The sequence below is a fragment of the Babylonia areolata genome, chromosome 28 (assembly GCF_041734735.1).
Source record: "Babylonia areolata isolate BAREFJ2019XMU chromosome 28, ASM4173473v1, whole genome shotgun sequence".
NCBI lineage: Eukaryota > Metazoa > Mollusca > Gastropoda > Neogastropoda > Buccinidae > Babylonia > Babylonia areolata.
In genome coordinates, this window is record NC_134903.1 from 9,139,698 (window position 1) to 9,166,562 (window position 26,865).

Here is a 26,865-nt window from a genome sequence, read left to right on the forward strand (position 1 = left end):
GAAACTACTGAAAACTCTTGATTACACCCGCACGCACAGATCCTCCCGCATCATCTCCAACCCACAAACCAACACTCACTGCACAGATGATGTAGACAAACACGCGCGCGCGCGCGCAAGTGCATCTTGGCCGCCCAAAAAAACATGAACATAGTAAAAATAATAGAAGTAAAATGTGGTGTAACATTTGTTTGAACGCAGTGAAGCCCCCTTTGAGGAAAAAAAACTGAAACTCAAAAAGCGAGAGATGTGCTGTCATAATCTATTGTCTGATGTGGGTACCTCTCCCCCCCCCTCTCTCTCCTTCTCTCTTTCTCTCTCTCCCCCTTTCTTTCACTCTCTCTCCCCCTCTTTCTCTCTCTCCCTCTTTCTTTCTCTCTCTCCCCCTATCTCTCCCTCTCTCTCTCCCTGCCCTCTCTTTCTCGCCCTCTCTCTCTACTTCTCTCTCTTCCCCCCCTCACTCTCTCTTCCCCCTTTCTCTCTTTCTCTCTCCCCCCTCTCTCTCTCTCTCCCACTCTCTCTCTCTCCCTCTCTCCCCCTATCTCTCCCTCTCTCTCTCTCCTCCCATTCTCTCTCCCTCACCCTCTCTCTCCCCCCTATCTCCCCCCCTCTCTCTCTCCACCCTCTCTCTCTCTCCCCCTCTCTCTCTCCCTCTCCCTCCCTCTCTCTCCCCTCTCTCTCTCTTTCTCTCTCCACCCTCTCTCTCTCCTCTCTCTCTCTCTCTCTCTCTCTCTCTCTCTCTCTCTCTCCACCCTCTCTCTCTCTCCCCCTCTCTTCCCCCTCTCTCTCTCTCCCTCTCTCTCCCTCTCTCTCTTTCTCCACCCTCTCTCTCTCCCTCTCTCCCCCCACTCTCTCTCCCCACTCTCTCTACCTCTCTCTTTATCTCTCCCTCTCTCTCCCTCTCTCCCCTCTCTCTCCCTCTCTCTTTATCTCTCCCTCTCTCTCACCTCCCCCCCCCTCTCTCTCTCTCTCTCCCACAGCCATGGAGCGACTCCGCGGCACTAGCTACGTGGAAGAGGAGATCGAAGAGATGCGCGTGGAGGGCCGGAAGTCGATGGGCGTGACCAACTTCACCCTGAAGCAGCTGGTGACCTCCCCTTCTCTGCGCCTCTCCGTCGTCATCGCCTGCGTTCTGCAGACCACGCAGCAGTGGTCTGGAATCAATGCCGTGAGTTGCTGTGTTTGTGTCTGTCGGAGTAATATGGCAGAAAAAAAAAGTAGCTAGTGGTCTGAAATCAATTCCGTGAGTTGCTGTGTTTGTGTCTGTCGGAGCAATATGGCAGAACAAAAAAAGTAGCTAGTGGTCTGAAATCAATTCCGTGAGTTGGTGTGTTTGGCGGAGCAATGTGGAAGAAAAAAAGGAGTCTGGAATCAGTGCTGTGAGTTGCTGTGTTTGTCTGTGAGCAAGGGGGCAGAAAAAAGGAGCTAGTTGTCTGAAATCAATGCCGTGAGTTGCTGTGTTTGTGTCTGTCGGAGTAATATGGCAGAAAACAAAAGTAGCTAGTGGTCTGAAATCAATTCCGTGAGTTGGTGTGTTTGTCGGAGCAATGTGGAAGAAAAAAAGGAGTCTGGAATCAGTGCTGTGAGTTGCTGTGTTTGTCTGTGAGCAAGGGGGCAGAAAAAAGGAGCTAGTTGTCTGAAATCAATGCCGTGAGTTGCTGTGTTTGTGTCTGTCGGAGTAATATGGCAGAAAAAAAAAGTAGCTAGTGGTCTGAAATCAATTCCGTGAGTTGGTGTGTTTGTCGGAGCAATGTGGAAGAAAAAAAGGAGTCTGGAATCAGTGCTGTGAGTTGCTGTGTTTGTCTGTGAGCAAGGGGGCAGAAAAAAGGAGCTAGTTGTCTGAAATCAATGCCGTGAGTTGCTGTGTTTGTGTCTGTCGGAGCAATATGGCAGAAAAAAAAGTAGCTAGTGGTCTGAAATCAATTATGTGAGTTGGTGTGTTTGTCGGAGCAATGTGGAAGAAAAAAAAAGGAGTCTGGAATCAGTGCTGTGAGTTGCTGTGTTTGTCTGTGAGCAAGGGGGCAGAAAAAAGGAACTAGTTGTCTGAAATCAATGCCGTGAGTTGCTGTGTTTGTGTCTGTCGGAGCAATATGGCAGAAAAAAAAAATAGCTAGTGGTCTGAAATCAATTATGTGAGTTGGTGTGTTTGTCGGAGCAATGTGGAAGAAAAAAAGGAGTCTGGAATCAGTGCTGAGTTGCTGTGTTCGTCTGTGAGCAAGGGGGCAGAAAAAAGGAGCTAGTTGTCTGAAATCAATGCCGTGAGTTGCTGTGTTTGTGTCTGTCGGAGCAATATGGCAGAAAAAAAAGTAGCTAGTGGTCTGAAATCAATTATGTGAGTTGGTGTGTTTGTCGGAGCAATGTGGAAGAAAAAAAGGAGTCTGGAATCAGTGCTGAGTTGCTGTGTTTGTCTGTGAGCAAGGGGTTAGAAAAAAAAAGAGCTAGTTGTCTGAAATCAATTCCGCGAGTTGCTGTGTTTGTCGGAGCAACGTGTCAGAAAAAAAGGAGCTATTAGTCTGGAATCAATGCCGTGAGTTGCTGTGTTTGTCTGTTCGCAATGTAGCAGAAAAAAAAAACCCAAAAGCTTTTTCACCGCCATAGGCGAGTTTAGATGACTAGACAGTGTACCGCCATAGCCTACTTAAGGTGATTAGACTTAATTAAGGTGACTAGACAGTGCACCGCCATAGGCGACTTAATTAAGGTGACTAGACAGTGCACCGCCATAGCCGACTTAAGGTGACTAGACTTAATTAAGGTGACAATACAGTGTACCGCCATAGGCGACTTAATTAAGGTGACTAGACAGTGCACCGCCATATCCGACTTAAGGTGACTAGACTTAATTAAGGTGACTAGACAGTACACCGCCATAGGCGACTTAAGGTGACTAGACAGTATACCGCCGTAGGCGACTTAAGGTGACTAGACAGTGCACCACCATAGGCGACCTTTGCGGACATCGAGGGGTCATATTGATAAGGCCATTTTTCACATTGTAACAAAGTTTGACAGCTGCAGTGGTCTGTAAGCAATGCCGTGAGTTGCTGTGTCTGTTGGAAAAAAAAATGTGGCAGAAAAATCAACAACAACAAAAACACAAAAAAACACCGGAAGCTCATTCACCGCCATAGCTAACTTAAGGTGACTGGAAAGTGCACCGCCATAAGCGACTTTTGTCGACATCAACGGGTCATTTTGATAAGACCATCTTCACACTGTAACAGAGCTTGATTGCTGGAGCCAGTTTCACACTGATAAAACAATGGCTTCTTCTTCTTCTTCTGTGTAGAAACTACTGTTTGGAAAGTGTGGTTCGATTCCAAGAGAGAGGGATGATGGATCAATTATGATGTTGCATACACTCACACTGTCTCCTCACATCAATAGCAGGGCCACATGGAGTGGTTTTTATATGGTGTTAACTTTTACAGTATACATGGGAAATCAGCACACACACTAAGCAGTTCACCCTACTTAGCAAAAGCAACACACAGCCCTACATAAAGCAGCACACCCTGCCTACTTTAAGTACTTCCTACAAGCAGCACACAGTAAAAAGTTCACCCTACACCTAAAGCAGCACACAGTAAAAGGTTCACCTTTCACCTAAAGTAGCATCTACAAGCAGCACACAGCCCAACAGGGATTTCCTTGCACTTCACATCACCAATCAGTCAGTCAGCCTGTATCAGTGTTCAATTCTTCTGGGAGACAGCTAAGAACTGGCTTTGCTGACTGGTTTTACTCCTTTCCCACAGCATACTGTGCATACTAATGCAAGCTACAACACTTACTCCCAACTAGTTGAACTGAAGTAACCAATCGTTGCTTGTCTTTGTGACGCTATGTGAACGACTGACAGATTCATTGACCCATCCTGATTTGTCCACTTCAACAGATTGATCTGATTTGCTCACTTGAAAACACACATCCTGTGACAACAAGTTCAACATACTGTGTCACAAAGAGAGGGGAGAGGGAAGGGGGGCACACTTGAAACACAGACCGCCTTACTGGGATGTTCCGACATGCAGACACCAGCATTTTTCGAACACTTGACTTGACTTTGACTTTTTCCTCTTGATTCCGTGGGGAACATAGGGCCGCAACAACACTCTTCCAACGCACCCGGCTCTGGCTGGTCCTCTTCAGTTCGGCCCACGTCATTCCGGCCGCCCTTGTCTCTGCCTCAATGCTTCTCCGCCAGGTCTGCTTCGGACGGCCAACTTTCCTTTTCCCCTGTGGGTTCCAATCAAGAGCCTGTCTTGTGATGTTTGTTGCAGGCTTGCGTAGTGTATGGCCTATCCATCCCCATTTCCGTTTTTCGAACACGCCGACATCTATTCCTGCTCGGAGATTGCAGCAGACATCGCACAACTGCACGTGTTCCTACAGCTGGGGCGGGGGTGAGCACAGGCTCGCTGACCAAAGAAGCCTACTAGGGAGTGGGGGGGTGCGAAGGGTGGAAGGAAGAGGCACACTATAACATCTGTGTTCATGGGCTGCAGCTCCCACGTACACGAGTGGGCTTTTATGTGTATGACCGTAGCCATGTAGGTAGCCATACTCCCCCTTTTAGGGGGGCCGGGGGGGTGTAAGCTGGGTATGTTCTTGTTTCCATAAACCACTGAACGCTGATATGGATTACAGGATCTTTAATGTGCGTATTTGATCTTCTGCTTGCGTATACACACGAAGGGGGTTCAGACACAAGCAGGACAATGGCCTTACCTGTGCCACCAGGCCGGGTTTGATGTGAGTTTCAGTTTCAGTAGCTCAAGGAGGCGTCACTGCGTTCGGACAAATCCATATATGCTACACCACATCTGCCAAGCAGATGCCTGACCAGCAGCGTAACCCAACGCGCTTAGTCAGGCCTTGAGAAAAAAAACAAAAAAAACATAAAAAAGAACTACTACTACTAATAATAATATGGATAAGACGCAAAAACGTGATGAAGTCAACTATAAGCGAACAAAACAACAACAAAAAAACAAAAAAAAACAACAATATAATAAATAAATAAATAAATATATAACTAAATAACTAAATAATAATAATTGTTTTTAAATAAATAATTAATTAATTAATAATAATAATAATAATAATAATAATAATAATAATAATAATAATAATGTGAACAGATCCATTGTGTTGTTTTGACACGAACCGATGCCTATGAACAGAGAGTATCATTTCTGAAATAGTTGGTGCTGGATTCAATACCGTGAGTCTGCTGCGTTTGTGTTTGTTTGTGAGCAAGGTGGCGGAATGGATAGTCTCTCATATGCTAATACAGTATTCGTCAGGGTTTGAACTCAGGCACGTTTCATATCACGTACAGGTTATGTCCCTACCCCGCTTTTATCTTTACCCAAGCCATTGTGGAGTGATGGCCTGGAGGTAACGCGTCCGCCTAGGAAGCGAGAGAATCTTAGCGCGCTGGTTCGAATCACGGCTCAGCCGCCGATGTTTTCTCCCCCTCCACTAGACCTTGAGTGGTGGTCTGGACGCTTGTCATTCGGATGAGACGATAAACCGAGGTCCCGTGTGCAGTATTTACTTAAAAAAAACACGGCAACAAAAGGGTTGTTTCTGGCAAAATTCTATAGAAAAATCCACTATGATAGGAAAAACAAATAAAACTGCACGCAGGAAAAAGTACAAAAAAAAAGGGTGGCACTGTAGTGTAGTGACGCGCTCTCCCTGGGGAGAGCAGCCTGAATTTCACACAGAGAAATCTGTTGTGATAAAAAGATATACAGATACAAACAAATGTGCCCAACAGCGCCATCACCCATCCATCCATTCACTCACTCACTCACTCACTTACTCACTCACTCAGCCACTCACTCACCTACTCACTCGCTCACTGACTCAGCAACCTGTGCACAATCCAACTCATTCGCTCACTCACTCACTCACTCACCTGTCCAGCCACACTCACTTACCTACTCACTCACCCATCCACCCAACACTAACTCCACTAACTTCACTCATCCACCCACCCACCCACCTACCCACTCACTCACTCACTCACCCATCCATCCAACACTAACTCCACTAACTTCACTCATCCACCCGCCCACCCACCTACCCACTCACTCACCCACCCACCCAACACTAACTCCACTAACTTCACTCAACCATCCACCCACTCACCCACCTACCCACTCACTCACCCACCCACCCAACACTAACTCCACTAACTTCACTCAACCATCCACCCACTCACTCACCCACCTACCCACCCACCCACCCACCCACCCAACACTAACTCCACTAACTTCACTCAACCATCCACCCACTCACCCACCTACCCACTCACTCACCCTACCTACCCACCAATCCAATCACTCCTTCACCCACCCACCCGCCCACCCACCCACTTACCCACAGTCATGTCATGTTCCATGTCAAGAACAGGTGATGTCCTATTCTGCCTTCATCTTTGCCCAAGCCAACGTACCCGACAGCGCCATCCCTTACGTCATTGTGGGCACGGGGACTATCAACGTGTTGGCAACCATTGTGGCCGTGAGTCTGTGTAGTGTGTGGGTTCAGTTGGGGAGGGAGAGCAGCGGTGGGGGTTGGGGGTGGGGGGGGGGTGGACGGGTGGATGTTGTATGTGTGGGGAGGGGGGGGGAGACGAGTGTGGTTAGGGGGATGGGTGTGGGGGGGTGTGGGAGTGTATATGTGTGTGTGTGTTTTCTTGTTTATATATGTGTGTATGAAAGAGAGAGAAAGAGAGGGGTGGTGGCGGTGGGGGAGGGCGGGGAGTGGGGGGTGGGGGGGACGAGACGTACGTGTTCTTAGACCCTTAGAAAAGGGAATAGAGAAAAGAAAAAAAAAGTTGTGAAGGGAAGAAGCTAAGAGCAGAGAAAGAAAGGTATATTTAAATAAACAAAAAAAAAACAAACAAAACAAACAAACACCGATACTGATTAACAGCAAAACACGAGATGCCTGTTGACATTTATTTTACTCAGATTATCAATTTCCTCGCGAAGATTACACATAAAAATTATTGCGCGGTTCTAAGGGACACAACTGTGCAATTGCATGACCTAAGCCATGGATTGCTTCCCTTCAACTGTGTTCGTATTTCTTTAAAATGTTAATTCATAAAAGAGAGTGAGCGAGCAAACGAGAGAGAGAGAGAACGAACGAAAGAGAGAGAGAGAGAGAGAGAGAGAGAGGTAGTAGTAGAAGGAGGAATAGCTGGATGTGTGGTGTGTGTGTGAATGCGTGTGCGTGTATGTGTGTGCGGCTTTGTAAGGTTTGTAACATGTCTGTGATTGGTGATGAGTTTCATTTTATAATGGAATGTCCCAATTATGATAAGTTACGAAACAGATATGTTCCTAAAAAAAATATTTGTCTCCAAAATCGGTTTTTAATTTTTGTAATATGCTCAAAGGAGGCAAAAGTCATTTTAGCTGTAAGTAAGATGATTAGATTTGCAAATGTTGCCTAGTTATACTTTTGGAGTTAAAAGACATTTGTGTTTTCTCAACTTTTATGTGACATTGTTGTGTATTTGGAAATGTTTGTTTTGGGCATGAAAAAATTATTTTGCAGTAATCCTCCATACTCCAATAGGAGTGAAAGGATAATTAAAACTTGAAACTTGTGTGTTTTGTGTGTGTAAGTGATTGATAGATACATAGATACATAGATAGATGCGTGTGTGATAGATAGATAGATAGATAGATAGATGCGTGTGTGTGTGATAGATAGATAGATAGATATCTAGATAGATAAATATCTAGACATAGATAGATAGATAGATAGATAGATAGATGCGTGTGTGTGTGATAGATAGACAGATAGATAGATAGATAGACGTATCAATCACCCATGTCTCAAACAGGGGCCGCAGGCCAATCAAGTTTTGACAGGATAGTTCTGATAGGATGTGAGTGATGTGGATGTGGATATGTGGTAGTCCTGGCTATCCGGACTGGAAATTGATCATACTGGAGAGTGTGCTGCCCAAGCTACATCCTCACTCTCTTAGCCAAGAGGGCTTTTGGACAATTGGTAATAGCGAAGGGGGTGGGGTAATGTTAGTTCTACAGTTATACGTGGTTTTGATGTGTGTGTGTGTGTGTGTGTGTGTGTGTGTGTGTGTGTGTGTGTCTGTGTCTGTGTCTCTGTGTGTCTGTGCCTGTGTCTGTGTCTGTGTGTGAGTAATGTGGTATAATAGCAATGTGGTAACGATGTGGTTGTTGTTGTTGTTTGTGGCTGCAGGTGCCTCTGATGGAGAAGGCTGGACGGAGGCCCCTGCTGCTGTGGCCGATGGGGATGATGTGCATTTCCTTCCTCACCATGACCATCTTCCTCAACCTCATGGGCAACCCCTCTCTAGAGGTGACTACCACTGCTGGGGGTGTTGTCTTCTTCAGCTTTATGTGACACTGGAGGAGTTGGAGTGATTAGTGGAGTGATGGCTTAGAGGTAACGCGTCCGCCTAGGAAGTGAGAGAATCTGAGCGCGCTGGTTCGAATCACGGCTCAGCCGCCGATATTTTCTCCCCCTGCACTAGACCTTGAGTGGTGGTCTGGACGCTAGTCATTCGGATGAGACGATAAACCGAAGTCCTGTGTGCAGCATGCACGTAAAAGAAGACACGGCAACAAAAGGGTTGTTTCTGGCAAAATTCTGCAGAAAAATCTACTCCGATAGGAAAAACAAATAAAACTGCACGCAGGAAAATATACAAAAAAAGTGGGTGGCGCTGTAGTGTAGCGACGTGCACTCCCTGGGGAGAGCAGCCCGAATTTCACACAGAGAAATCTGTTGTGATAAAAAGAAATACAAATACAAATATTGCAGAAGTTGGAAACATCAAGAAGAAAAAGAAGAAACAGGGGAAGAGGGGGAGGAGAAGGAAGAGAAATATGGAGGAGGAGGAGGAGGTTAAACTCTGTTGAGTTTTAAAATGTGTATGGATACAGTCATGGATATTTCGGATACATATATCACTATCATATCCGTGCATCTGATACTGTTTCTGCTTTTCGCTCACCACTAAAACTCATCTTTAAAAAAAAAACAACCTATCTATAAGCACTCTCAGCTTCCTTGTTCTCCAACACCACCCATGTCAGCTCACTTTGGATGTATGTAGAGTGGGAGAGGGGGTGGGGTGTGTGTGAGAAAGAGTGGTCATGAATGTTTTATATAACTTGTAATATTTTTTTCTTTCATGTGAAGCGCCCTGAGCTCTTAGAGAGAAGGGGCGCTATATAAATGTACATGATGATGATGATGATGATGATTATTATTATTATTATTATTATTATTATTATTATTATCAAGAAAAATATTGAACAAGAACAAGAAGTACGACAACAATACGAAAGGGAAGACGATGAAAAAGAAGAACAGGAAGAAGAAACAGAACAACAGCAAGAAGAAGAAGGAGAAGAAGAGGGATAAAGGGTGGGAAAGGAAAGAGTGAGTGAAGAATATTTTTGTATTTGTATTTTCTTTTTATCACAGCAGATTTCTCTGTAAGAAATTCGGGCTGCTGTCCCCAGGGAGAGCGCGTCGCTATAATACAGCGCCACCCTTTTTTTTCTTTTTTTTTGTATTTTTTCCTGCGTGCAGTTTCATTTGTTTTCCCTGTCGAAGTGGATTTTTCTGTAGAATTTTGCCAGGAACAACCCTCTTGTTGCCGTGGGTTCTTTTACATGCGTTAAGTGCATGCTGCACACGGGACCTCGGTTTATCGTCTCATCCGAATGACTAGCGTCCAGACCACCACTCAAGGTCTAGTGGAGGGGGGGGGGGAGAAAATATCGGCGGCCGAGCCGTGATTCGAACCAGCGCGCTCAGATTTTCTCACTTCCTAGGCGGACGCGTTACCTCTAGGCCATCACTCCACATATTTGCCTGTAAACCCGCATGTGTGTGATCACAGAGAGAGAGACAGACAGACAGACAGACAGAGGGAGACACGGAAATAGAGAAAAATAGACAGACCGACAAACAGACAGACAGACAGACAGATAGACAGAGAGATTTGGGAATATAAACGAACATGAGCAAACTGACGGGAAAGGATAACTTCACACAACTAAACAGACAACTAAATCATACAGTCCGTCGTGTTTTGTGACGTGTACGTGCGTGTGAGTGTTTAGTTGTACGTGTGTGTGTGTGTGTGTGTGTGTGTGTGTGTGTGTGTGTGTGTGTGTGTGTAGATGTGTGTGTGTGTGTGTGTGTGTGTGTGTGTGTGTGTGTGTGTGTGTGTAGATGTGTGTGTGTGTGTGATACTATGAAAGCACTATGAAAGCATAACCAGTGTGTGACGGACACAGCACTGACCATTCTCTCTAACACTGTGTTGCCACACAGTCCCACTCCTCAGCCTTCGCCATCGTGTGCATCGTCGTGGCCCACACCTACATCGTGGGATTCGCTCTGGGGCTGGGTGAGTCATCGTCGAGACTAGAGTCTCCTCTTTCTCCACTTGGGGGCCCGGGTCTGTAGAGCTGTGTGGATGATGGTGATGATGGTGACGATGATGAGGATAGTGATGATGATGACGTTGGTGATGATGATGATGATGACGATGATGTTGTTGGTGGTGATGGTGATTGATGATGGCTAATGATGACGAAGATGACAAGGACCCTTGACGAGAATGATGATTGTGACTTTGATGTTGATGTTGCTGCTGCTGCTGATGATGATAATGATGACGACTGTGATGATGACGACAAGGACGATAGCAGTGATGATGACGATGGTGATGATGACGACGATCATGACCATGCCATGACCATGATGATGATAATGATGATGGCGATGGTTATAATGGTGAAGGTGATGATGGTGATGATGACGATGATGATGATATTGATGGTGACGATGATGGTGATGATGATGATGACGATGTTAGTGATGATGATGATGACGATGTTGGTGATGATGATGATGGTTAATGCTGACGAAGTCGACGAGGACCCTTGACGAAAATGATGATTGTGATTTTGATGTTGATGCTACTGCTGATGATGATGATAATGATGACGACAAGGACGATAGCAATGATGATGACGATGATGATGATAACGACGATCATGACCATGCCATGACCATGATGTTGATAATGATGATAATGATGATGATGATGATGATGATGGTGATGATGACGATGGTGATGATGATGATGATATTGATGATGACGATGATGGTGATGATGACGATGATGATGATATTGATGATGACGATGATGATGATGACGACGATCATGACCATGACATGACCATGATGATGATAATGATGGTGGCGATGGTGATGAAGACGATGATGATGATGGTGATGGTGATAATGGTGAAGGTGATGATGGTGATGGTGACGATGATGATGATATTGATGATGACGATGATGATGACGATGTTGGTGATGATGATGATGATGATGGTTAATGGTGACGAAGACAACGAAGACCCTTGACGAGAATGATGATTGTAACTTTGATGTTGATGTCGCTGCTGCTGATGATGATAATGATGACGACTGTGATGATGACGACAAGGACGATAGCAGTGATGATGACGATGATGATGACGATGACGACGATCATGACCATGCCATGACAATGATGATGATGATGATAATGATGATGGCGATGGTGATGAAGACGATGATGATGATGGTGATGGTGATGGTGATGATGATGATGGTGATGGTGATAATGGTGAAGGTGATGATGACGATGATGGTGATAATGATGATGACGATGTTGGTGATGATGATGATGATGGTTAATGGTGACGAAGACGACGAAGATCCTTGACGAGAATGATGATTGTGATTTTGATCTTGATGCTGCTGCTGCTGATGATGATTATAATAAAGACGACGATAATGATGACGACAAGGACGACGGCAATGATGATGACGATGATGATGATGATGATGATGATGACCATGACCATGATGATGGCGATGGTGTTGAAGACGATGATGATAGTGATGATGATGATGATGATGTTGATGATGATGATGATGGTGATGACGATGATGATGATGAAGAAGACAACGACGAGGACAATGACTGTGACCATGACGAGCATGTTGGTGATGATTGTGGTGGTGATGATGATAATGTGGACGACGACGACAATGATGATGACGACAACGATGAGGATGATGATGACGACGACGATGATGATGACGACGACGATGATGAGGATGATGATGCTTAGTGGTGGAGTTGAAAACGACGGTGGTTATGGTAACAGTTACTTCGAATGTGCTGCTGCTGATGCTGCTGACGAGGATGGTGGTGACGATGATAGTGATGGTGATGGTAGTGGTGGAGATGAAAATGTTGATGATGATGATGTTGAGGAGGAGGAGGAGGGGGGGAGGAGGAGGAGGAGGAGAAGGATAATGACGATGATGTGGTGATGATTATGACGATGAAGGATGACACCGACGACGACTATGACGACGTTGATAATAATGACGACGATGAAATTCATGATGATGACGATGATGGTAGTGATGTTGATGATGATGATGATGATGATGATGATGATGATGATGATGATGATGATGGTAGTGATGTTGTTGTTGATGATGATGATGATGATGATGATGGTGATGGTGACGATGATGATGATGATGGTGATGATGATGATGGCGACGACGATGATGATGGTGATGATGATGATGGTGATGATGATGATGATGATGATGATGATGATGATGATGATGATGATAGTGATGTTGTTGTTGATGTTGATGATGATGATGAAGATGATGATGATGACGATGATGGTAGTGATGTTGTTGATGATGATGATGATGATGATGATGACGATGAAGATGGTGATGATGATGATGGTGACGATGATGATGATGATGATGATGATGATGATGATGATGATGATAATGATGATGATGGTAGTGATGATGATGGTGATGATGATGACGATGAAGATGGTGATGATGATGATGGTGACGATGATGATGATGATGACGATGATGATGATGACGATGATGACGATGATGATGATGACGGCATTGCCCTTACAGGTCCCATTCCCTTCATCGTGGTCAGCGAGATCTTCCGCCAGGAGCCGCGCGCGGCCGCCATGAGTCTGTCGCTGGTCTTCAACTGGATGGGCAACTTCATCCTGTCTCTCATCTTCCCCTTCATGAAGGTATTCCTTTTTTTTCCCTCTTCCCTGTTCCCTCTCCCCCTTTCCCTCTTCCCTCTCCCCTTTTCCCTCTTCCCTCTCCCCTTTTCACTCTTCCCTTTTCCCTTTTCCCTCTCCCCTCTCATCTTTTCCCCTCTCGCCCGCCATGAGTCTGTCGCTGGTGTTCAACTGGATGGGCAACTTCATCCTGTCTCTCATCTTCCCCTTCATGAAGGTATTCCTTTTTTTTTCCCTCTTCCCTGTTCCCTCTCCCCTTTTCCCTCTCCCCTCTCTTCTTTTCCCCTCTCGCCCGCCACGAGTCTGTCGCTGGTCTTCAACTGGATGGGCAACTTCATCCTGTCTCTCATCTTCCCCTTCATGAAGGTATTCCCTTTTCCCTCTCCCTTTTTCCCTCTTCCCTGTTCCCTCTCACCTTTTCCCTCTCCCCTCTCTTCTTTTCCCCTCTCGCCCGCCATGAGTCTGTCGCTGGTGTTCAACTGGATGGGCAACTTCATCCTGTCTCTCATCTTCCCCTTCATGAAGGTAACCCCTTTCCCCTCTTCCCTTTTCCCTCTTCCCTCTTCCCTTTTCACTCTTCCCTTTTCCCTTTTCCCTCTCCCCTCTCATCTTTTCCCCTCTCGCCCGCCATGAGTCTGTTGCTGGTCTTCAACTGGATGGGCAACTTCATCCTGTCTCTCATCTTCCCCTTCATGAAGGTAACCCCTTTCCCCTCTTCCCTTCTCCCTCTTCCCTCTCCCCTTTTCACTCTTCCCTCTCCCCTTTTCCTTCTTCCCTCTCTTCTTTTCCCCTACCGCCACGAGTCTGTTCCTGGTGTTCAACTGGATGGGCAACTTCATCCTGTCTCTCATCTTCCCCTTCATGAAGGTATTCCCTTTTTTCCCTCTTCCCTGTTCCCTCTCCCCTTTTCCCTCTTCCCTCTCTTCTTTTCCCCTCTCGCCCGCCATGAGTCTGTCGCTGGTGTTCAACTGGATGGACAACTTCATCCTGTCTCTCATCTTCCCCTTCATGAAGGTATTCCCTTTTTTCCCTCTTCCCTGTTCCCTCTCCCCTTTTCCCTCTTCCCTCTCCCCTTTTCACTTTTCCCTTTTCCCTTTTCCCTCTCCCCTCTCATCTTTTCCCCTCTCGCCCGCCATGAGTCTGTTGCTGGTCTTCAACTGGATGGGCAACTTCATCCTGTCTCTCATCTTCCCCTTCATGAAGGTATTCCCTTTTTCCTCTCCCTTTTTCCCTCTTCCCTGTTCCCTCTCCCCTTTTCACTATTCCCTCTCACCTTTTCACTATTCCCTCTCTTCTTTTCCCCTACCGCCACGGGTCTGTTCCTGGTGTTCAACTGGATGGGCAACTTCATCCTGTCTCTCATCTTCCCCTTCATGAAGGTATTCCCTTTTTTTCCCTCTTCCCTGTTCCCTCTCCCCCTTTCCCCTCTCTCCCTTTTCCCTCTTCCCTCTCCACCTTTCCCTCTGTCCCTGTTCCCTCTCCCCATTTCTCTCTCAAGCTTCACCTCTCTTCTTTTCCCTCTCACCCTTTTGCTCTCTTCTTTTCCCTCTCTCCCTTTCCTGGCCATCACTTTTCCCTCTACAATTGTTCTTCTTGCCCCTCCCCTTTTCCCTCTCTAACCTATGTCCTCTCCCCTTTCTGCTCCCTATTCTTTCACTCTCACCCTTTCCCTCTCTAACCTGTGTCCTCTCCCCTTTCTGCTCCCTATTCTTTCACTCTCACCCTTTCCCTCTCTAACCTGTGTCCTCTCCCCCTTTTTGCTCCCTATTCTTTCACTCTCCCCCTTTCCCTCTCTAACCTGTGTCCTCTCCCCTTTGTGCTCCCTATTCTTTCACTCTCACCCTTTCCCTCTCTAACCTATGTCCTCTCCCTCTTTCTGCTCCCTATTCTTTCACTCTCCTCCGTTCTGTCTTCCCTTTCTCCCGCTCACACTTTCATTCTGTCTGTCCTCTTTTCACTCTCCCGTTTCTCTCCTTGTCTTCTTCCAGTCTCTCTATTCTTCCCTCTCCCCTCCCTCCCTTTTCTCTCTCCCCTCTCTTCTTTGCCCCCCTCCCTCCTCACCCTCTTTCCCTTTCTTCTTTTGCCTCTCCTTCCTTTAACCTCTCACCTGTTCCCTCTATTCTTTTTGCCACTCCCATTTTCTCTCTCCCTCTGTCCCCTCCCCTTTTCCCTCTTCATTTCCACCCTTTTTCTCCCCGGCATCTCCACTTTTAAGCGCGTTGGGTTATGCTGCTGGTCAGGCATCTGCTTGGCAGATGCGGTGTAGTGTATATCGATTTGTCCGAACGCAGTGACTCCTCCTTGAGCTACTGAAACTGAAACTGAAACTGAAACTCCCTCCGCCCTCTTCCGAGCGAGTCTCAGTGAGTGAGTGAGTGAGTGAGTTTGTGTGTGTGTGTGTGTGTGTGTGTGTGTGTGTGTGTGTGTGTGTGTTGGTTAGGGGGTACACGGGAGGGGTAGTACCTCTAGAGGGGGTGGGGGGGGGGGGGGGGGGCTTGTCACGCTCTTCCGGGAGTGGTTCGTCCTCTGTTGGTCCCCACCGGCACCATGCTCTGGGTCCAAGAAGCTGCTAGCATGCAGCAGCGCCCAAGCCCCGGGCAACGGCTTTGACAGGCTGGCTAAACTAGGTGAGGGTAGCCGACGGGTCTCAAACCCTCGGTGAGTTAGGGCTTGTCTACCCAAGCATGTGAAGACTGGATCCGGCGGACGCTGCGGAAGAAACCTTCATGGTTCAACGGAGAGGAAAGCGGTTGCAGCAGAGCACTGTGGAGTGCTGAGGGCAGGATGAGGCACATAGGACATTCTGGTCATCCACTGCATCCGTTTCCATCTCCAGTCGTCTTGACTTCGTCTTGCCACTGGATACAGACGGTCTCGGACAAGAGAGTGAGGTCGACGGTGCGCAACTTCTCCTCACTATAAACAGTCATCGCGCACGTCATCAGTCATCCTTCATCCCATACCATCATTTTCCCCAATCCCTGTGGCGACAGGCGAGCGACGAAGCGACAGGTGTGGGTACACTGGCAGTCGTAGCCGCGGACCTGCACACAGGCGGCTCAGGCCATAGGGTCGTTTTTCACCGACTGGAGCAGCGGTGGAGATCGGCAGCCCCCTGAGCGACTGAGCAGCCCTCTTCAGGACAGCACTGCTCACCTCCATGGCATGAGGAAGGGGCTAGAAAAGGTGCCCTAAGCATTGCCTGCTCCACACAACCCTAGTGAGCATACCGCGGCTGACGGGGACCCTACTCAAGCGGTCGACACACAAAGGAAAGAAAGAAAAAAACAAGGAACCCCCATTGACCATTGCCACATGGAACGTGCGTACGCTTCTGGACAGAGGTGACTCAGCCAGACCACAGATGCACAGCACTCATTGCGAGTGAATTAGCAAGGTACAACATCGACATCACTGCCTTAAGTGAGACCAGACTGGCAGAAGAAAGGCGAACTCTGTGAGCGAGGCGCAGGCTACACCTTCTTTTGGAGTGGTCGTGGACCTGAGGAGAGACGTGAGGCTGGAGTTGGCTTTGCAGTGAAGACAACCCTCGTTGGCAAGCTGGCTGGTCCCCCGAAAGGAGTGAACGATCGCCTGATGACGATGAAACTCCCTATATGCAACGGGAAGAAGTTTACCACCATTGTCAGTGCCTACGCGCCCACCATGACCAACCCGGATGAGATCAAGGACAAGTTCTACGAGGACCTGAACACTGTCATCACCTCTGTTCTCAACACAGACAAGCTCATCATTCTTGGTGACTTTAACGCGAGAGTTGGTTGCGACAGCATCTCCTGGAAAGGCGTGATTGGGAAGCATGGGGTTGGTAACTGTAACAGCAATGGTCAACTACTTCTCCAGACATGTGCCGAGCACGACCTTCTTATCACAAACACCATCTTCTGCCTCCCTACTCGTAATAGGACGTCATGGATGCATCCTCGCTCTGGGCATTGGCATCTCATCGACTTTGTCATCGTCAGGAAGAGGGACAGGCAGGACGTACGAGTCACGAGGGCTATGTGCGGCGCCAAGTGCTGAACAGACCACCGCCTTATCGTCTCCAAGCTCAACCTCCGCATCCAGCCCAAGAGACGGCTTCAGGGCATGACAGCACCCAAACGCCTGAATGTCAACAAGCTGGAGCTAGGCAACATCAAGCAGAGTTTTGCTGACACCCTGGAGGAACGCCTTGAGTACACTGTGCTGGACAACCAGAATGTGGAGGCAGCATGGGGTGCACTGCATGAGACGGTGTACAACACTGCCATGGAGTGCCTGGGGCCTTCTGTCAGGAAGCACAAAGACTGGTTTGATGAGAACTGCACTGAGATAAAGCAGCTGCTAGAAGACAAACGCCAAGCCTACAGAGCCCACATTGAAGATCCCAAGTCACAGTCAAATAAAGACATACTGAAGAGCGCCGCAGCACCATCCAGCTGAAGCTGCGGCAGATGCAGGATTCCTGGTTGAGCAACAAAGCTGATAAGATCCAGGGCTTTGCAGACAGGAATGACATGAAGAACTTCTATAACGGCCTGAAAGAAGTCTACGGTCCCGCCACCTCCAGATCTGCTCCACTCCTCAGTGCTGATGGTTCTACCCTGATCACTGACAAGGACGGGATCCTTGAGAGATGGGCTGAACACTTTGACAGCGCACTGAACCGCCCTTCCACCATCAATGATGAAGCCATCGACCGACTCCCCCAGGTGCCAGTCAGTGAGTCGTTGGATGCCATTCCAACTTTGGAGGAGACCCAGAAAGCTATCCGTCTGCTATCCAATGGCAAAGCCCCTGGCTCAGACTCAATTCCAGCTGAGGTCTACAAAGAAGGTGGTATGGCGCTGACTGAGAAGTTCATCAGCTGTTCCAGCTCATCTGGCAGCATGAGGCAGTTCCACAGGACTTCAAAGACGCTTCCATCATACACCTGTACAAGCGCAAAGGAAACCGTCAGGCCTGTGACAACCATCGTGGAATATCCCTGCTGTCCGTTGCAGGCAAGACTCTGGCCAGAGTGCTACTCAACCGTCTCATAGCGCACCTTGAGTAAGGTCTCCTACCAGAGAGCCAGTGTGGCTTCCGGAAAGAACGCGAGACTATCGACATGGTGTTTGCTGCCAGGCAGCTCCAGGAGAAGTGTCAGGAACAGAACGCCGACCTTTACTCCGCCTATGTCGATCTGACCAAGGCCTTCGATACTGTTAGCAGAGATGGCCTTTGGAGAATCATGGCGAAGTAAGGATGTCCCAGAAAGTTCATCACCATCATTACGGCAACTACACGATGGGATGCTGTCCCGAGTCCAAGACAATGGAGAGACTTCAGAACCATTCCCTGTCTCCAACGGAGTCAAGCAAGGGTGTGTTCTTGCCCCCACCCTGTTCAGTCTCATGTTTTCAGTCATGCTGACATATGCCTTCAGAGACGCTGACGTAGGCATTGACATCAGGTACCGCACAGATGGCTCACTTCAACTTCAGGAAGCTTCAAGCAAAAACCAAGGTGGGGACAGACACCGTCAACGACTTCCTGTTTGCTGATGACTGCGCTCTCAACGCTGCCTCCGAAGCTGACATGCAACACAGTGTCGACAAGTTCTCTGCTACCTGTGACAACTTTGGCCTCACAATCAGCACAAAGAAGACTGAGGTGATGCACCAGCCAGCTTCAGGAAAGCCTTATGTTGAACCAAACATCTTCATCAACGGGCAACGACTGAACGCGGTGGACAAGTTTACATACCTGGGCAGTACACTCTCTCGCACAGTTGTCATCGACGACGAGGTGAATGCCAGACTCGCCAAAGCCAGCGCTGCCTTCGGCAGACTCCATAAGAACGTTTGGAACAGGAGAGGCATCACCCTGGAGACGAAGCTCAAAGTATACAAGGCCATAGTTCTCACCACACTGCTCTATGGATGTGAATCATGGACGGTCTACAAACGCCACGCCAAAAAGCTGAACCACTTCCACACCACCAGCCTCAGAAAACTTCTCGGCATAAAGTGGCAAGAGAAGATCCCTGACACAGAGGTGCTCACTCGTGCAAACATGGCCAGCATCTACACCATCTTGATGCAGGCCCAGCTGCGCTGGGCAGGCCATGTAGTTCGCTTGCCTGACCACCGGCTCCCCAAGAAACTGCTGTACGGCGAACTCCAACATGGCAAGCGCTCCCATGGAGGCCAAAAGAAGCGCTTCAAAGACACTCTGAAAGCTTCTCTGAAGGCCTTCAACATCAGCCACGACACATGGGAGCTGAATGCAATGGACAGACCAAAGTGGCGTTCAGCTGTCCACAAAGGCGCCAAATCCTGTGAGGCCAACAGAATCGCTGCAGCAGAGCAACGCAAACAGGCCAGGAAAAGCAGTGCCAGCAAATCCCCGACAGCTGCCACCATCCCCTGTCCACACTGCGTCAGAACCTTCCGGGCGCGGATTGGCCTGTCCAGTCATTTGCGCACCCACAGAGCCCAACCCACCCACCTCCAAGATGACTAGATGGTCCTCGTCGATCCCGACGGACGAACCACAGTGTGTGTGTGTGTGTGTGTGTGTGTGTGTGTGTGTGTGTGTGTGTGTGTGTGTGTGTGTGTGTGCCAGCGTGTCTGTGTCTGTGTGTGTCTCTCTCTGTGTCTGTGATTCTGTGTGTGTATCTATCCAAGTCTATGTGTTTGTGTATCTCTACATGCTGTGTGCAACGTGCAGGACGGTCTCCAAGAGTACACGTACATCGTGTTCTCCGTTATCCTGGCCGCAGCCATCGTCTTCATCTTCTTCCTGGTGCCCGAGACCAAGAGCAAGACGTTCGACCAGATTGCCAACACCATCTCCGTCCGAAGACGTTCAGGTGCCCGCAATGGCTCCACTGGGGCTGGGGAAGCTATCCCCATGAGCGACCAGTAGCTATGTAGAGTGGAGGCTAGTCAGCCTACGTTCCAACCCACACGCCCCACCCTCCCCGCCCAACACCCTCCTCTATTTTGATAAAGTGCAGGAGTAATTATGGCTAGTCAGCGTCCCCCACGCCTCCAAACCTCCCCTCTTATGATAAAGACATGAGTACCTATAGATAACAATTGTGAATGCACATGTGTATAGGGAGGCCAGTCAGCGTTACTCCGTATCGTTTTGATCAAGTGTAGCAGTACCAAAAGATAACGACTGTGTATGTAGAAAGGGAGGCAATTATATTATAACCCCTCCACCCACCCCCCACTCCGACACACACGCACACACACACACACACACACACACACACACACACACACACACACACACATATACACACCCGTCACAACCTTTATGTCTGTACAGGAGTACCGTAACAACAGCAGTATATACAGAGGTAGATCAGTACAACCCAATCCCCCCACCACACACACACACACACACACACTCTCTCTCTCTCTCTCTCTCTCTCTCTCTCTCTCTCTCTCTCTCTCTCTCTCTCTCTCTCTCTCTCTCTCTCTCTCCATACAAATCAGTGCAGGAGAATCTGTAGAAAACACTAGTGTGGAGAGAGAGACAGGCTAATATTATAACTAACCCCCGCCCCCACCCTCCCCCACTTCATTCAGCTTGGTGCTTGTTGAGAACCTAGATATAACAGCTAGGTACAAGAAGAGGCTAATGGCTAAAATATAGCACAGATTGACATCTTTCACCCATCAGTTTGGTAGAACCAATAGATAACAAGAGGGCAGAGACAGCCGGGTGTAAATCAGCCTCATCGCTACATCCCCGCCGCGGGGTATTTAACCATTTAACCATGACTAACAGAAGCGTGCAGAAGGAGGCGAGTTTAAAAACACTTTAACAGAAAGCCCACATGCACACTCCCTACAGACCTGACTTGAGAAAGAGGGGTGTGGGGACTGGGGGGGCTAAGAGAATCCAGTAAATCTCGGCTGGTAGCTCATCTAAGTGAAGGGAAACAATGGTTTGGAGTCAGCGGTACTAACTAGACGAAGGAAATCTTCTCGTGTATGGTTCCATGAGGATTTTTTTTTTCCATTTCAAATTATGGGAGAACGATCAGTCAAACAACAACAACAACAACAACAACAAAATGTGTTCATGAGTTCCATAAATGATTTTTGAGACACATATACAAGGACGACAGCAACAATGAAACAACAATAACAATGTCGGCAAACACACACACACACACACACACACACACACAGACACACACACACACACACACACACATATATACATATATATATATATATATATATATATATTCCTCTCTCTCTCTTTTTTTAATTTTCTCTTTCTCCCCTTTTCATTAAATATATATGTGCTATTGTAACTGATGTAGATTAGCAAGGACAGATTGGAAGAATGGGCCATACCCAAAATCTTAATCCTGGAATAAAAGAGTTTTGAGTTCTGAGTTCTCCCTGTCTGTCTGTCTGTCTGTCTGTCTGTCTCTCTCTCTCTCTCTCTCTCTCTCTCTCTCTCTCTCTCTCTCTCTCTCTCTCTCTCTCTGTCACTTGCTGATACAATTGCGCGACTGTTTACGAGCGGAAATGATGCAGCGCGAAGAGTGTTAATGATGTGAGGTGCGAGAATGATACCATAGTGTTGATGATTCCATTGAACTGTCTAAACTGATGATCTATTTCCTGATATAGTGGGAAATGTTTCCTTGTTTGAATTAGTCCATGAAAAACAAGAAGTTTAAATACACAGCAGTGTGGCTTGAACGGTGTGCAAAATGGATGACAGAAGATGACATGGTTGAGTGGTACGACTGGGGACAGTTTGGTGTCTGGTTGGTGGAGAACAGTATTGATAATACAACAGGCGTACGTGGTGAGGATGGTTCTTTTTTTTCTGAACGGAAGTCCAACGGAGGTCGCGAAAACTGTGTGAATGAACCGGAAGAAAGAGAAGATAGAAGGGAGATAAGCGTGCTGAGGTTTTTTTTTTTTTTTTTTTTTTTTTCTTCTTCTTTCTTTTTTTTTTTTTTGTTTTTTTTTGTTTGTTGGTTTTTTTTCATGTTCTTTTTCATTCTTTTTTTTTTTTTTTTTTTTTGGGGGGGGGGGGGGGTTCATGTTCTTTTTCTTTTTTTTTGTTTTGTTTTGTTTTGTTTTTGTTTGTTTGTTTGGTGTGTTTTTTTAAATCAGAACTATTCACTTTTTGGTTTTAATTTACGCTGAAATGAATATGGTCTGTATTCAAAATTTATCGCTGCGAATGTCATTCGGTTTGGTTTCGACATTCAGATAGTCTATTATTCAATTTATTTGAAACCTTTGCAGAAAAAAAAAAAAAAAAAAAAATTATACGTTAATCTAATATAGCGTGATGGTTTTGTTCAGCCAAGCCATCAGTTCTGATGGCAAAGATAGGAAGGCCTTCAGGGGGAATAATTCATTCGTGATGGTTTTGTTCACCCAAGCCATCAATTCTGTTGGCAACAGCAAGGAAGGCATTCAGGGTGGATAATTCATCTTGTCCATGAGTCTCTCATTTCTTTCGTGTATCAGACCGAGTGTGACACTGTATATGTTTGGTGTTCTCGCTTGACCTTTTTTTCTTTAATCATTTCATAAGAATGATTTACTTATGATTTCCGTTTCTTCTGAAAATGTACCATAATCGTGTGGAGTGATGGGCTATGAAGTGAGAGAATCTGAGCGCGCAGTTCGAATCACAGCATAGCCGCGGATATTTTCTCCCCCTTCACAAGACCTTGAGTGGTGGTCTGGACGCTAGTCATTCGGATAAGACGATAAACCGAGTTCCCGTGCGCAGCATGCACTTAGCGCACGTAAAAGAACCCACAGCAACAAAAGGTTGTTCCTGGCAAAATTATGTAGAAAAATCCACTTTGATAGGAAAAACAAATAAAACTGCACACAGGAAAAAATACAACAAAAAATGTGTGGCGCTGTAATATACCGACGCGCTCTCCTGGGGAGAGCGGCCCGAATTTCACACAGAGAAATCTGTTGTGATCAAAAGAAATACAAATACAAATAATGCTGTGCGTAACAGTTTGTCATTGCTGGAATAGTATGTCGCTGGTGAGTTGTTAACAGGTTTTGCTGATTACAGCCATGTGGACGTTGTGTCTTGAAGTCATGGAGCTGTGTGAAGTCCAGTCTCCCCCCCCCCCCACCCTCCCCCCGCCCCCCACCACACACACCCACATCATTAATGTACTTGCATTGACATAATTATTTGATTTTGACTTGCTTACATTGTTTTCGCTACTTTTTTAAATAGTCAATCGTTTTACCGTATGCAACAATGGCTGAATTGCCAAAACACGAACTTTTATTTGTATTTGACTATAACAAGACTATATAGCCAAATGACGAAATAGTGAATACTAAAATTCCGTAAAGGGGGATACTTGGTACACATGGGAAATGGATCTTTGGTTCCGAAAGTGTCACTAAATGTTGGAATTTTATCCTCATCATCCTGAATGTATGCATGTATGTGTGCGTGCCTCTGTGTGCGCGCGTGCGTGTGTGTGCGTGTGTATGTGTGTGTGTTTCTCATGTGTATGTGTGTCTGTTTCTTCATGTGTTTGTTATGTGTTGTTTGCGCTTGTGCAGAGTGTATGTGCATGTGATCACCACCATTTACATCATCACCACTATCCTCAACACAATCATCATCTTCGTTATCATCGTAAACAACAACAGGAATGCACATGATTCTAATCATCATCCCATTTACATTGTTTTCATTAACTCATTTCATTAAAATTTGCCTTAGAAGATTTTCTATTTTCGGTTGGAGCTGTCTGTTATTCACTTACACGGATTTGTGCGTTCGTTAATTATGGTTGTTGTTGTTGTTGTTTTCTAAAGCAGGTGCATTTTATTTCTTCTGCACTGGTCTCGTGTGTATTACGTCATCATTTCTCTTGCAGTGTTTTGCTTTGCTTCAAGCAGTGTTGTAACTTTCATTACTTGTACGTTTTTATGTCATGTTTTATGTAATATTTTTTATGTAATGAAACGATAGTGGTGGTTGTTAACATTAATGTGTCCTGATTAAAACGCGCGTGTTGTGTGTGTGTGTGTGTGTGTGTGTGTGTGTGTGTGATTCAGTTTTTATATTGTAAAGCATTTTCCATTCATTTTCTACATCATTTTATGTTTATTCCATGCATTTTGTAAGAATATGTGGAAGATAATACGTTTGTTTATCATATCATATCCAAGAAAGGGTTCTTGTGTATGCGTGTGAGTTAGCTAATCATAGATTATTGACGAAATCTACGTTATGTGTGCTGAAAATTGAGAGAGAAAGAGAGAGAAGTTATTACTGAATGCAATAAACTTTCTTGAAACGCAATCTCAAAGATTCTCTTTGGTACAGAAAGACAAATATGAACTGACTTACTGCTGAAAACAACAACAATAACAACAACAACAACCCACCACCCCACCCCACCCCACCGCCATTGGATGATACAAGCTAGCTGTTCTGTTACAATGAGGCGGTCACTCTTTGGATTGACGTCATAACCTCCTGACGTCATTTTTGTCAGCAAACGTCACTATAAAGATTTCTCTTACTGGCTTACTGAGCTATTGACAGAGAAATGAAAATGCCCTCAGCCATGAACAGATTAAACATGAACTGTGTGATCTGTTAGAGATTGGGGTGGGGAGGAAGGTAGCAGTGTGTGTGTGTGTGTGTGTGTGTGTGTGTGCGTGCGTGCGTGTCAGAGAGAGAGAGAGAGAGAGAGAGTAAAAGCTGACAACAGCAAACATCAATGACACAAATCCAGAACACAGTACAAGTGTGCACGTGCATGTGATGTGACGTCACTGCATCCTTTTGGCCACGGGTTTTCTTGCATATGTTGAAGTTGACCATCATGGATGAGGACAGGTCATCGTGTGACACACAAACAAAGCAGCACACTTTCACTCAATATGAATCAACAAATCAACTCATTACCAACTGTTCTCTGGTCTTTGATATCACTACGGCCTATGGAGAAACAGAGTTTTTCCACCCTTTAACACACACACACGCACGCACGCACGCAAGCACGCACGCACGCGCGCTCTCTCTCTCGCTCTCTCACTCTCTCTCTCTCTCTCTCTCTCTCTCTCTCTCTCTCTCACACACACACACACACACACTCTCTCTCTCTCTCACACTCTCTCTCTTTCTCCCTCTCTCTCTCTCACATACACACACATACACACACACACTCTCTCTCTCGCTCACACACACACACACACACACACACTCACTCACGTACACGCGCCCTAACACAAATTACTATAATGTTATAATTGTCACACCTCATTAAAAACAAACTCACGTTTAATTCTTGCTGCTCTGGAACAGAGGATAAAATTGGGAAGTCTGGCAGCGTCTCCACAGCAACTTGTTTTATCAACGTATCGGAAGCACCTAAAACAAGAATGAGGAACCCATGGAGTGTGTGAGGAAAAAAACAGTGATTGAGTAACTCATGTATATATGTAAATATATGATAGATACTTGGTATGCTGATTAATCAAACGGCCTTGATTGACCAATGGGTATGTATTTTCATTTACTTAAAACCTTTTTTTGTAGACTGTTCCAGTCGCACTTTTAACACTTTTAGCAATTTTTCTTCTTGTGCTTTCCCTCGTCGCTGTGTGACTACAGTCCACATGTAAAACAGTGGGTTGAGGGCAGCACTGAGAGGTGACATGAACACAACCAGGGTACCATGGATCTTGTCTGATACAGTGACACCGCCTGCTGATATCACCGTGACCAGGCCAAATGAAAACCAGCAAACTGCAGTCATTGCGGCCACTTTTCTCATCAGGTGGACTGAGGTATAAACTGATCTCTTTGCTGGGTCAAGTACAATTCTGCATTTTGGTGTAAGTTTGCCAGTGACCATTTGGACAGCCGCAGTCATTATGCTTACGATGAAATTGGTTACTGCAGTAACACTGAACCACCTAAACTCGTGGTTAGACCTGTAATGTTGAAATAAAGCCAGACGACATAGACCAGACTGACCAGAGAGGCCCCAGTGTGACAGTCCTGGAAGAAACGGTATGATAGACAAGGACATTCCAACAAACCAAACTATCACACATGTCGAAGTCATCACACACTTATTGAATGCCAACACATTATTTGGGAAATAAAGAATGATCATGTGATTCAGACTGATTATCAAGATGATAAAAACGGAGACTTCAGTGGACAAAAAGAAAATGAAACCATTCACTTTACATGTTACGCTTTCCAGCCATGTCTTTTCAAACAGGATATATTTTCCATCAAATATGTTACTTGCTACCAAGACAATGCCAACATGAAGTCCCACACATATATCAGCAAAGTTTAGATGGGCAAGTGCCATAAGAAAATTCGTTCCAAACAGTTCTGTGACAGTGAATGAAGACAGAAGGCAAACCAGACTGCCCACAACAGAAACAACACACAGAATCCAGAAGAGATACGTGTGCAGTTTTGATGGAATCAATGTCTGGCACGAAGGGAATACAACTGGAGCTGCGACACACTTTAAGCTTGTTTGTTCAGGAAGTATGTGATTACAGCAAATCCTATAATCTGATGAGAAGATGTATTCCAAATAATTTGTCCTTGAAAACAAATCCAAAGGAAAACTTATCAGTGGGTTTTCTCTTATGTCCAAATTTTGTTGTTTGGG

The 26,865-nt window shown here is 46.2% G+C and overlaps 1 protein-coding gene across 1 annotated transcript in view; it reads left to right on the forward strand.

The window, feature by feature from the left end:
* Positions 1-21,084, forward strand: part of LOC143301871 (solute carrier family 2, facilitated glucose transporter member 1-like) — a 47,566-nt gene extending 26,482 nt beyond the window's left edge. Inside the window, exons 9-14 of the mRNA XM_076616287.1 lie at positions 981-1,168; positions 6,427-6,537; positions 8,254-8,373; positions 10,366-10,441; positions 13,060-13,187; positions 19,899-21,084. Coding sequence (XP_076472402.1) covers positions 981-1,168; positions 6,427-6,537; positions 8,254-8,373; positions 10,366-10,441; positions 13,060-13,187; positions 19,899-20,096 — 821 coding nt within the window. The 3' untranslated portion in view covers positions 20,097-21,084. The remainder of the gene's footprint in view (positions 1-980; positions 1,169-6,426; positions 6,538-8,253; positions 8,374-10,365; positions 10,442-13,059; positions 13,188-19,898) is intronic.
* Positions 21,085-26,865: the final 5,781 nt, after the last annotated feature.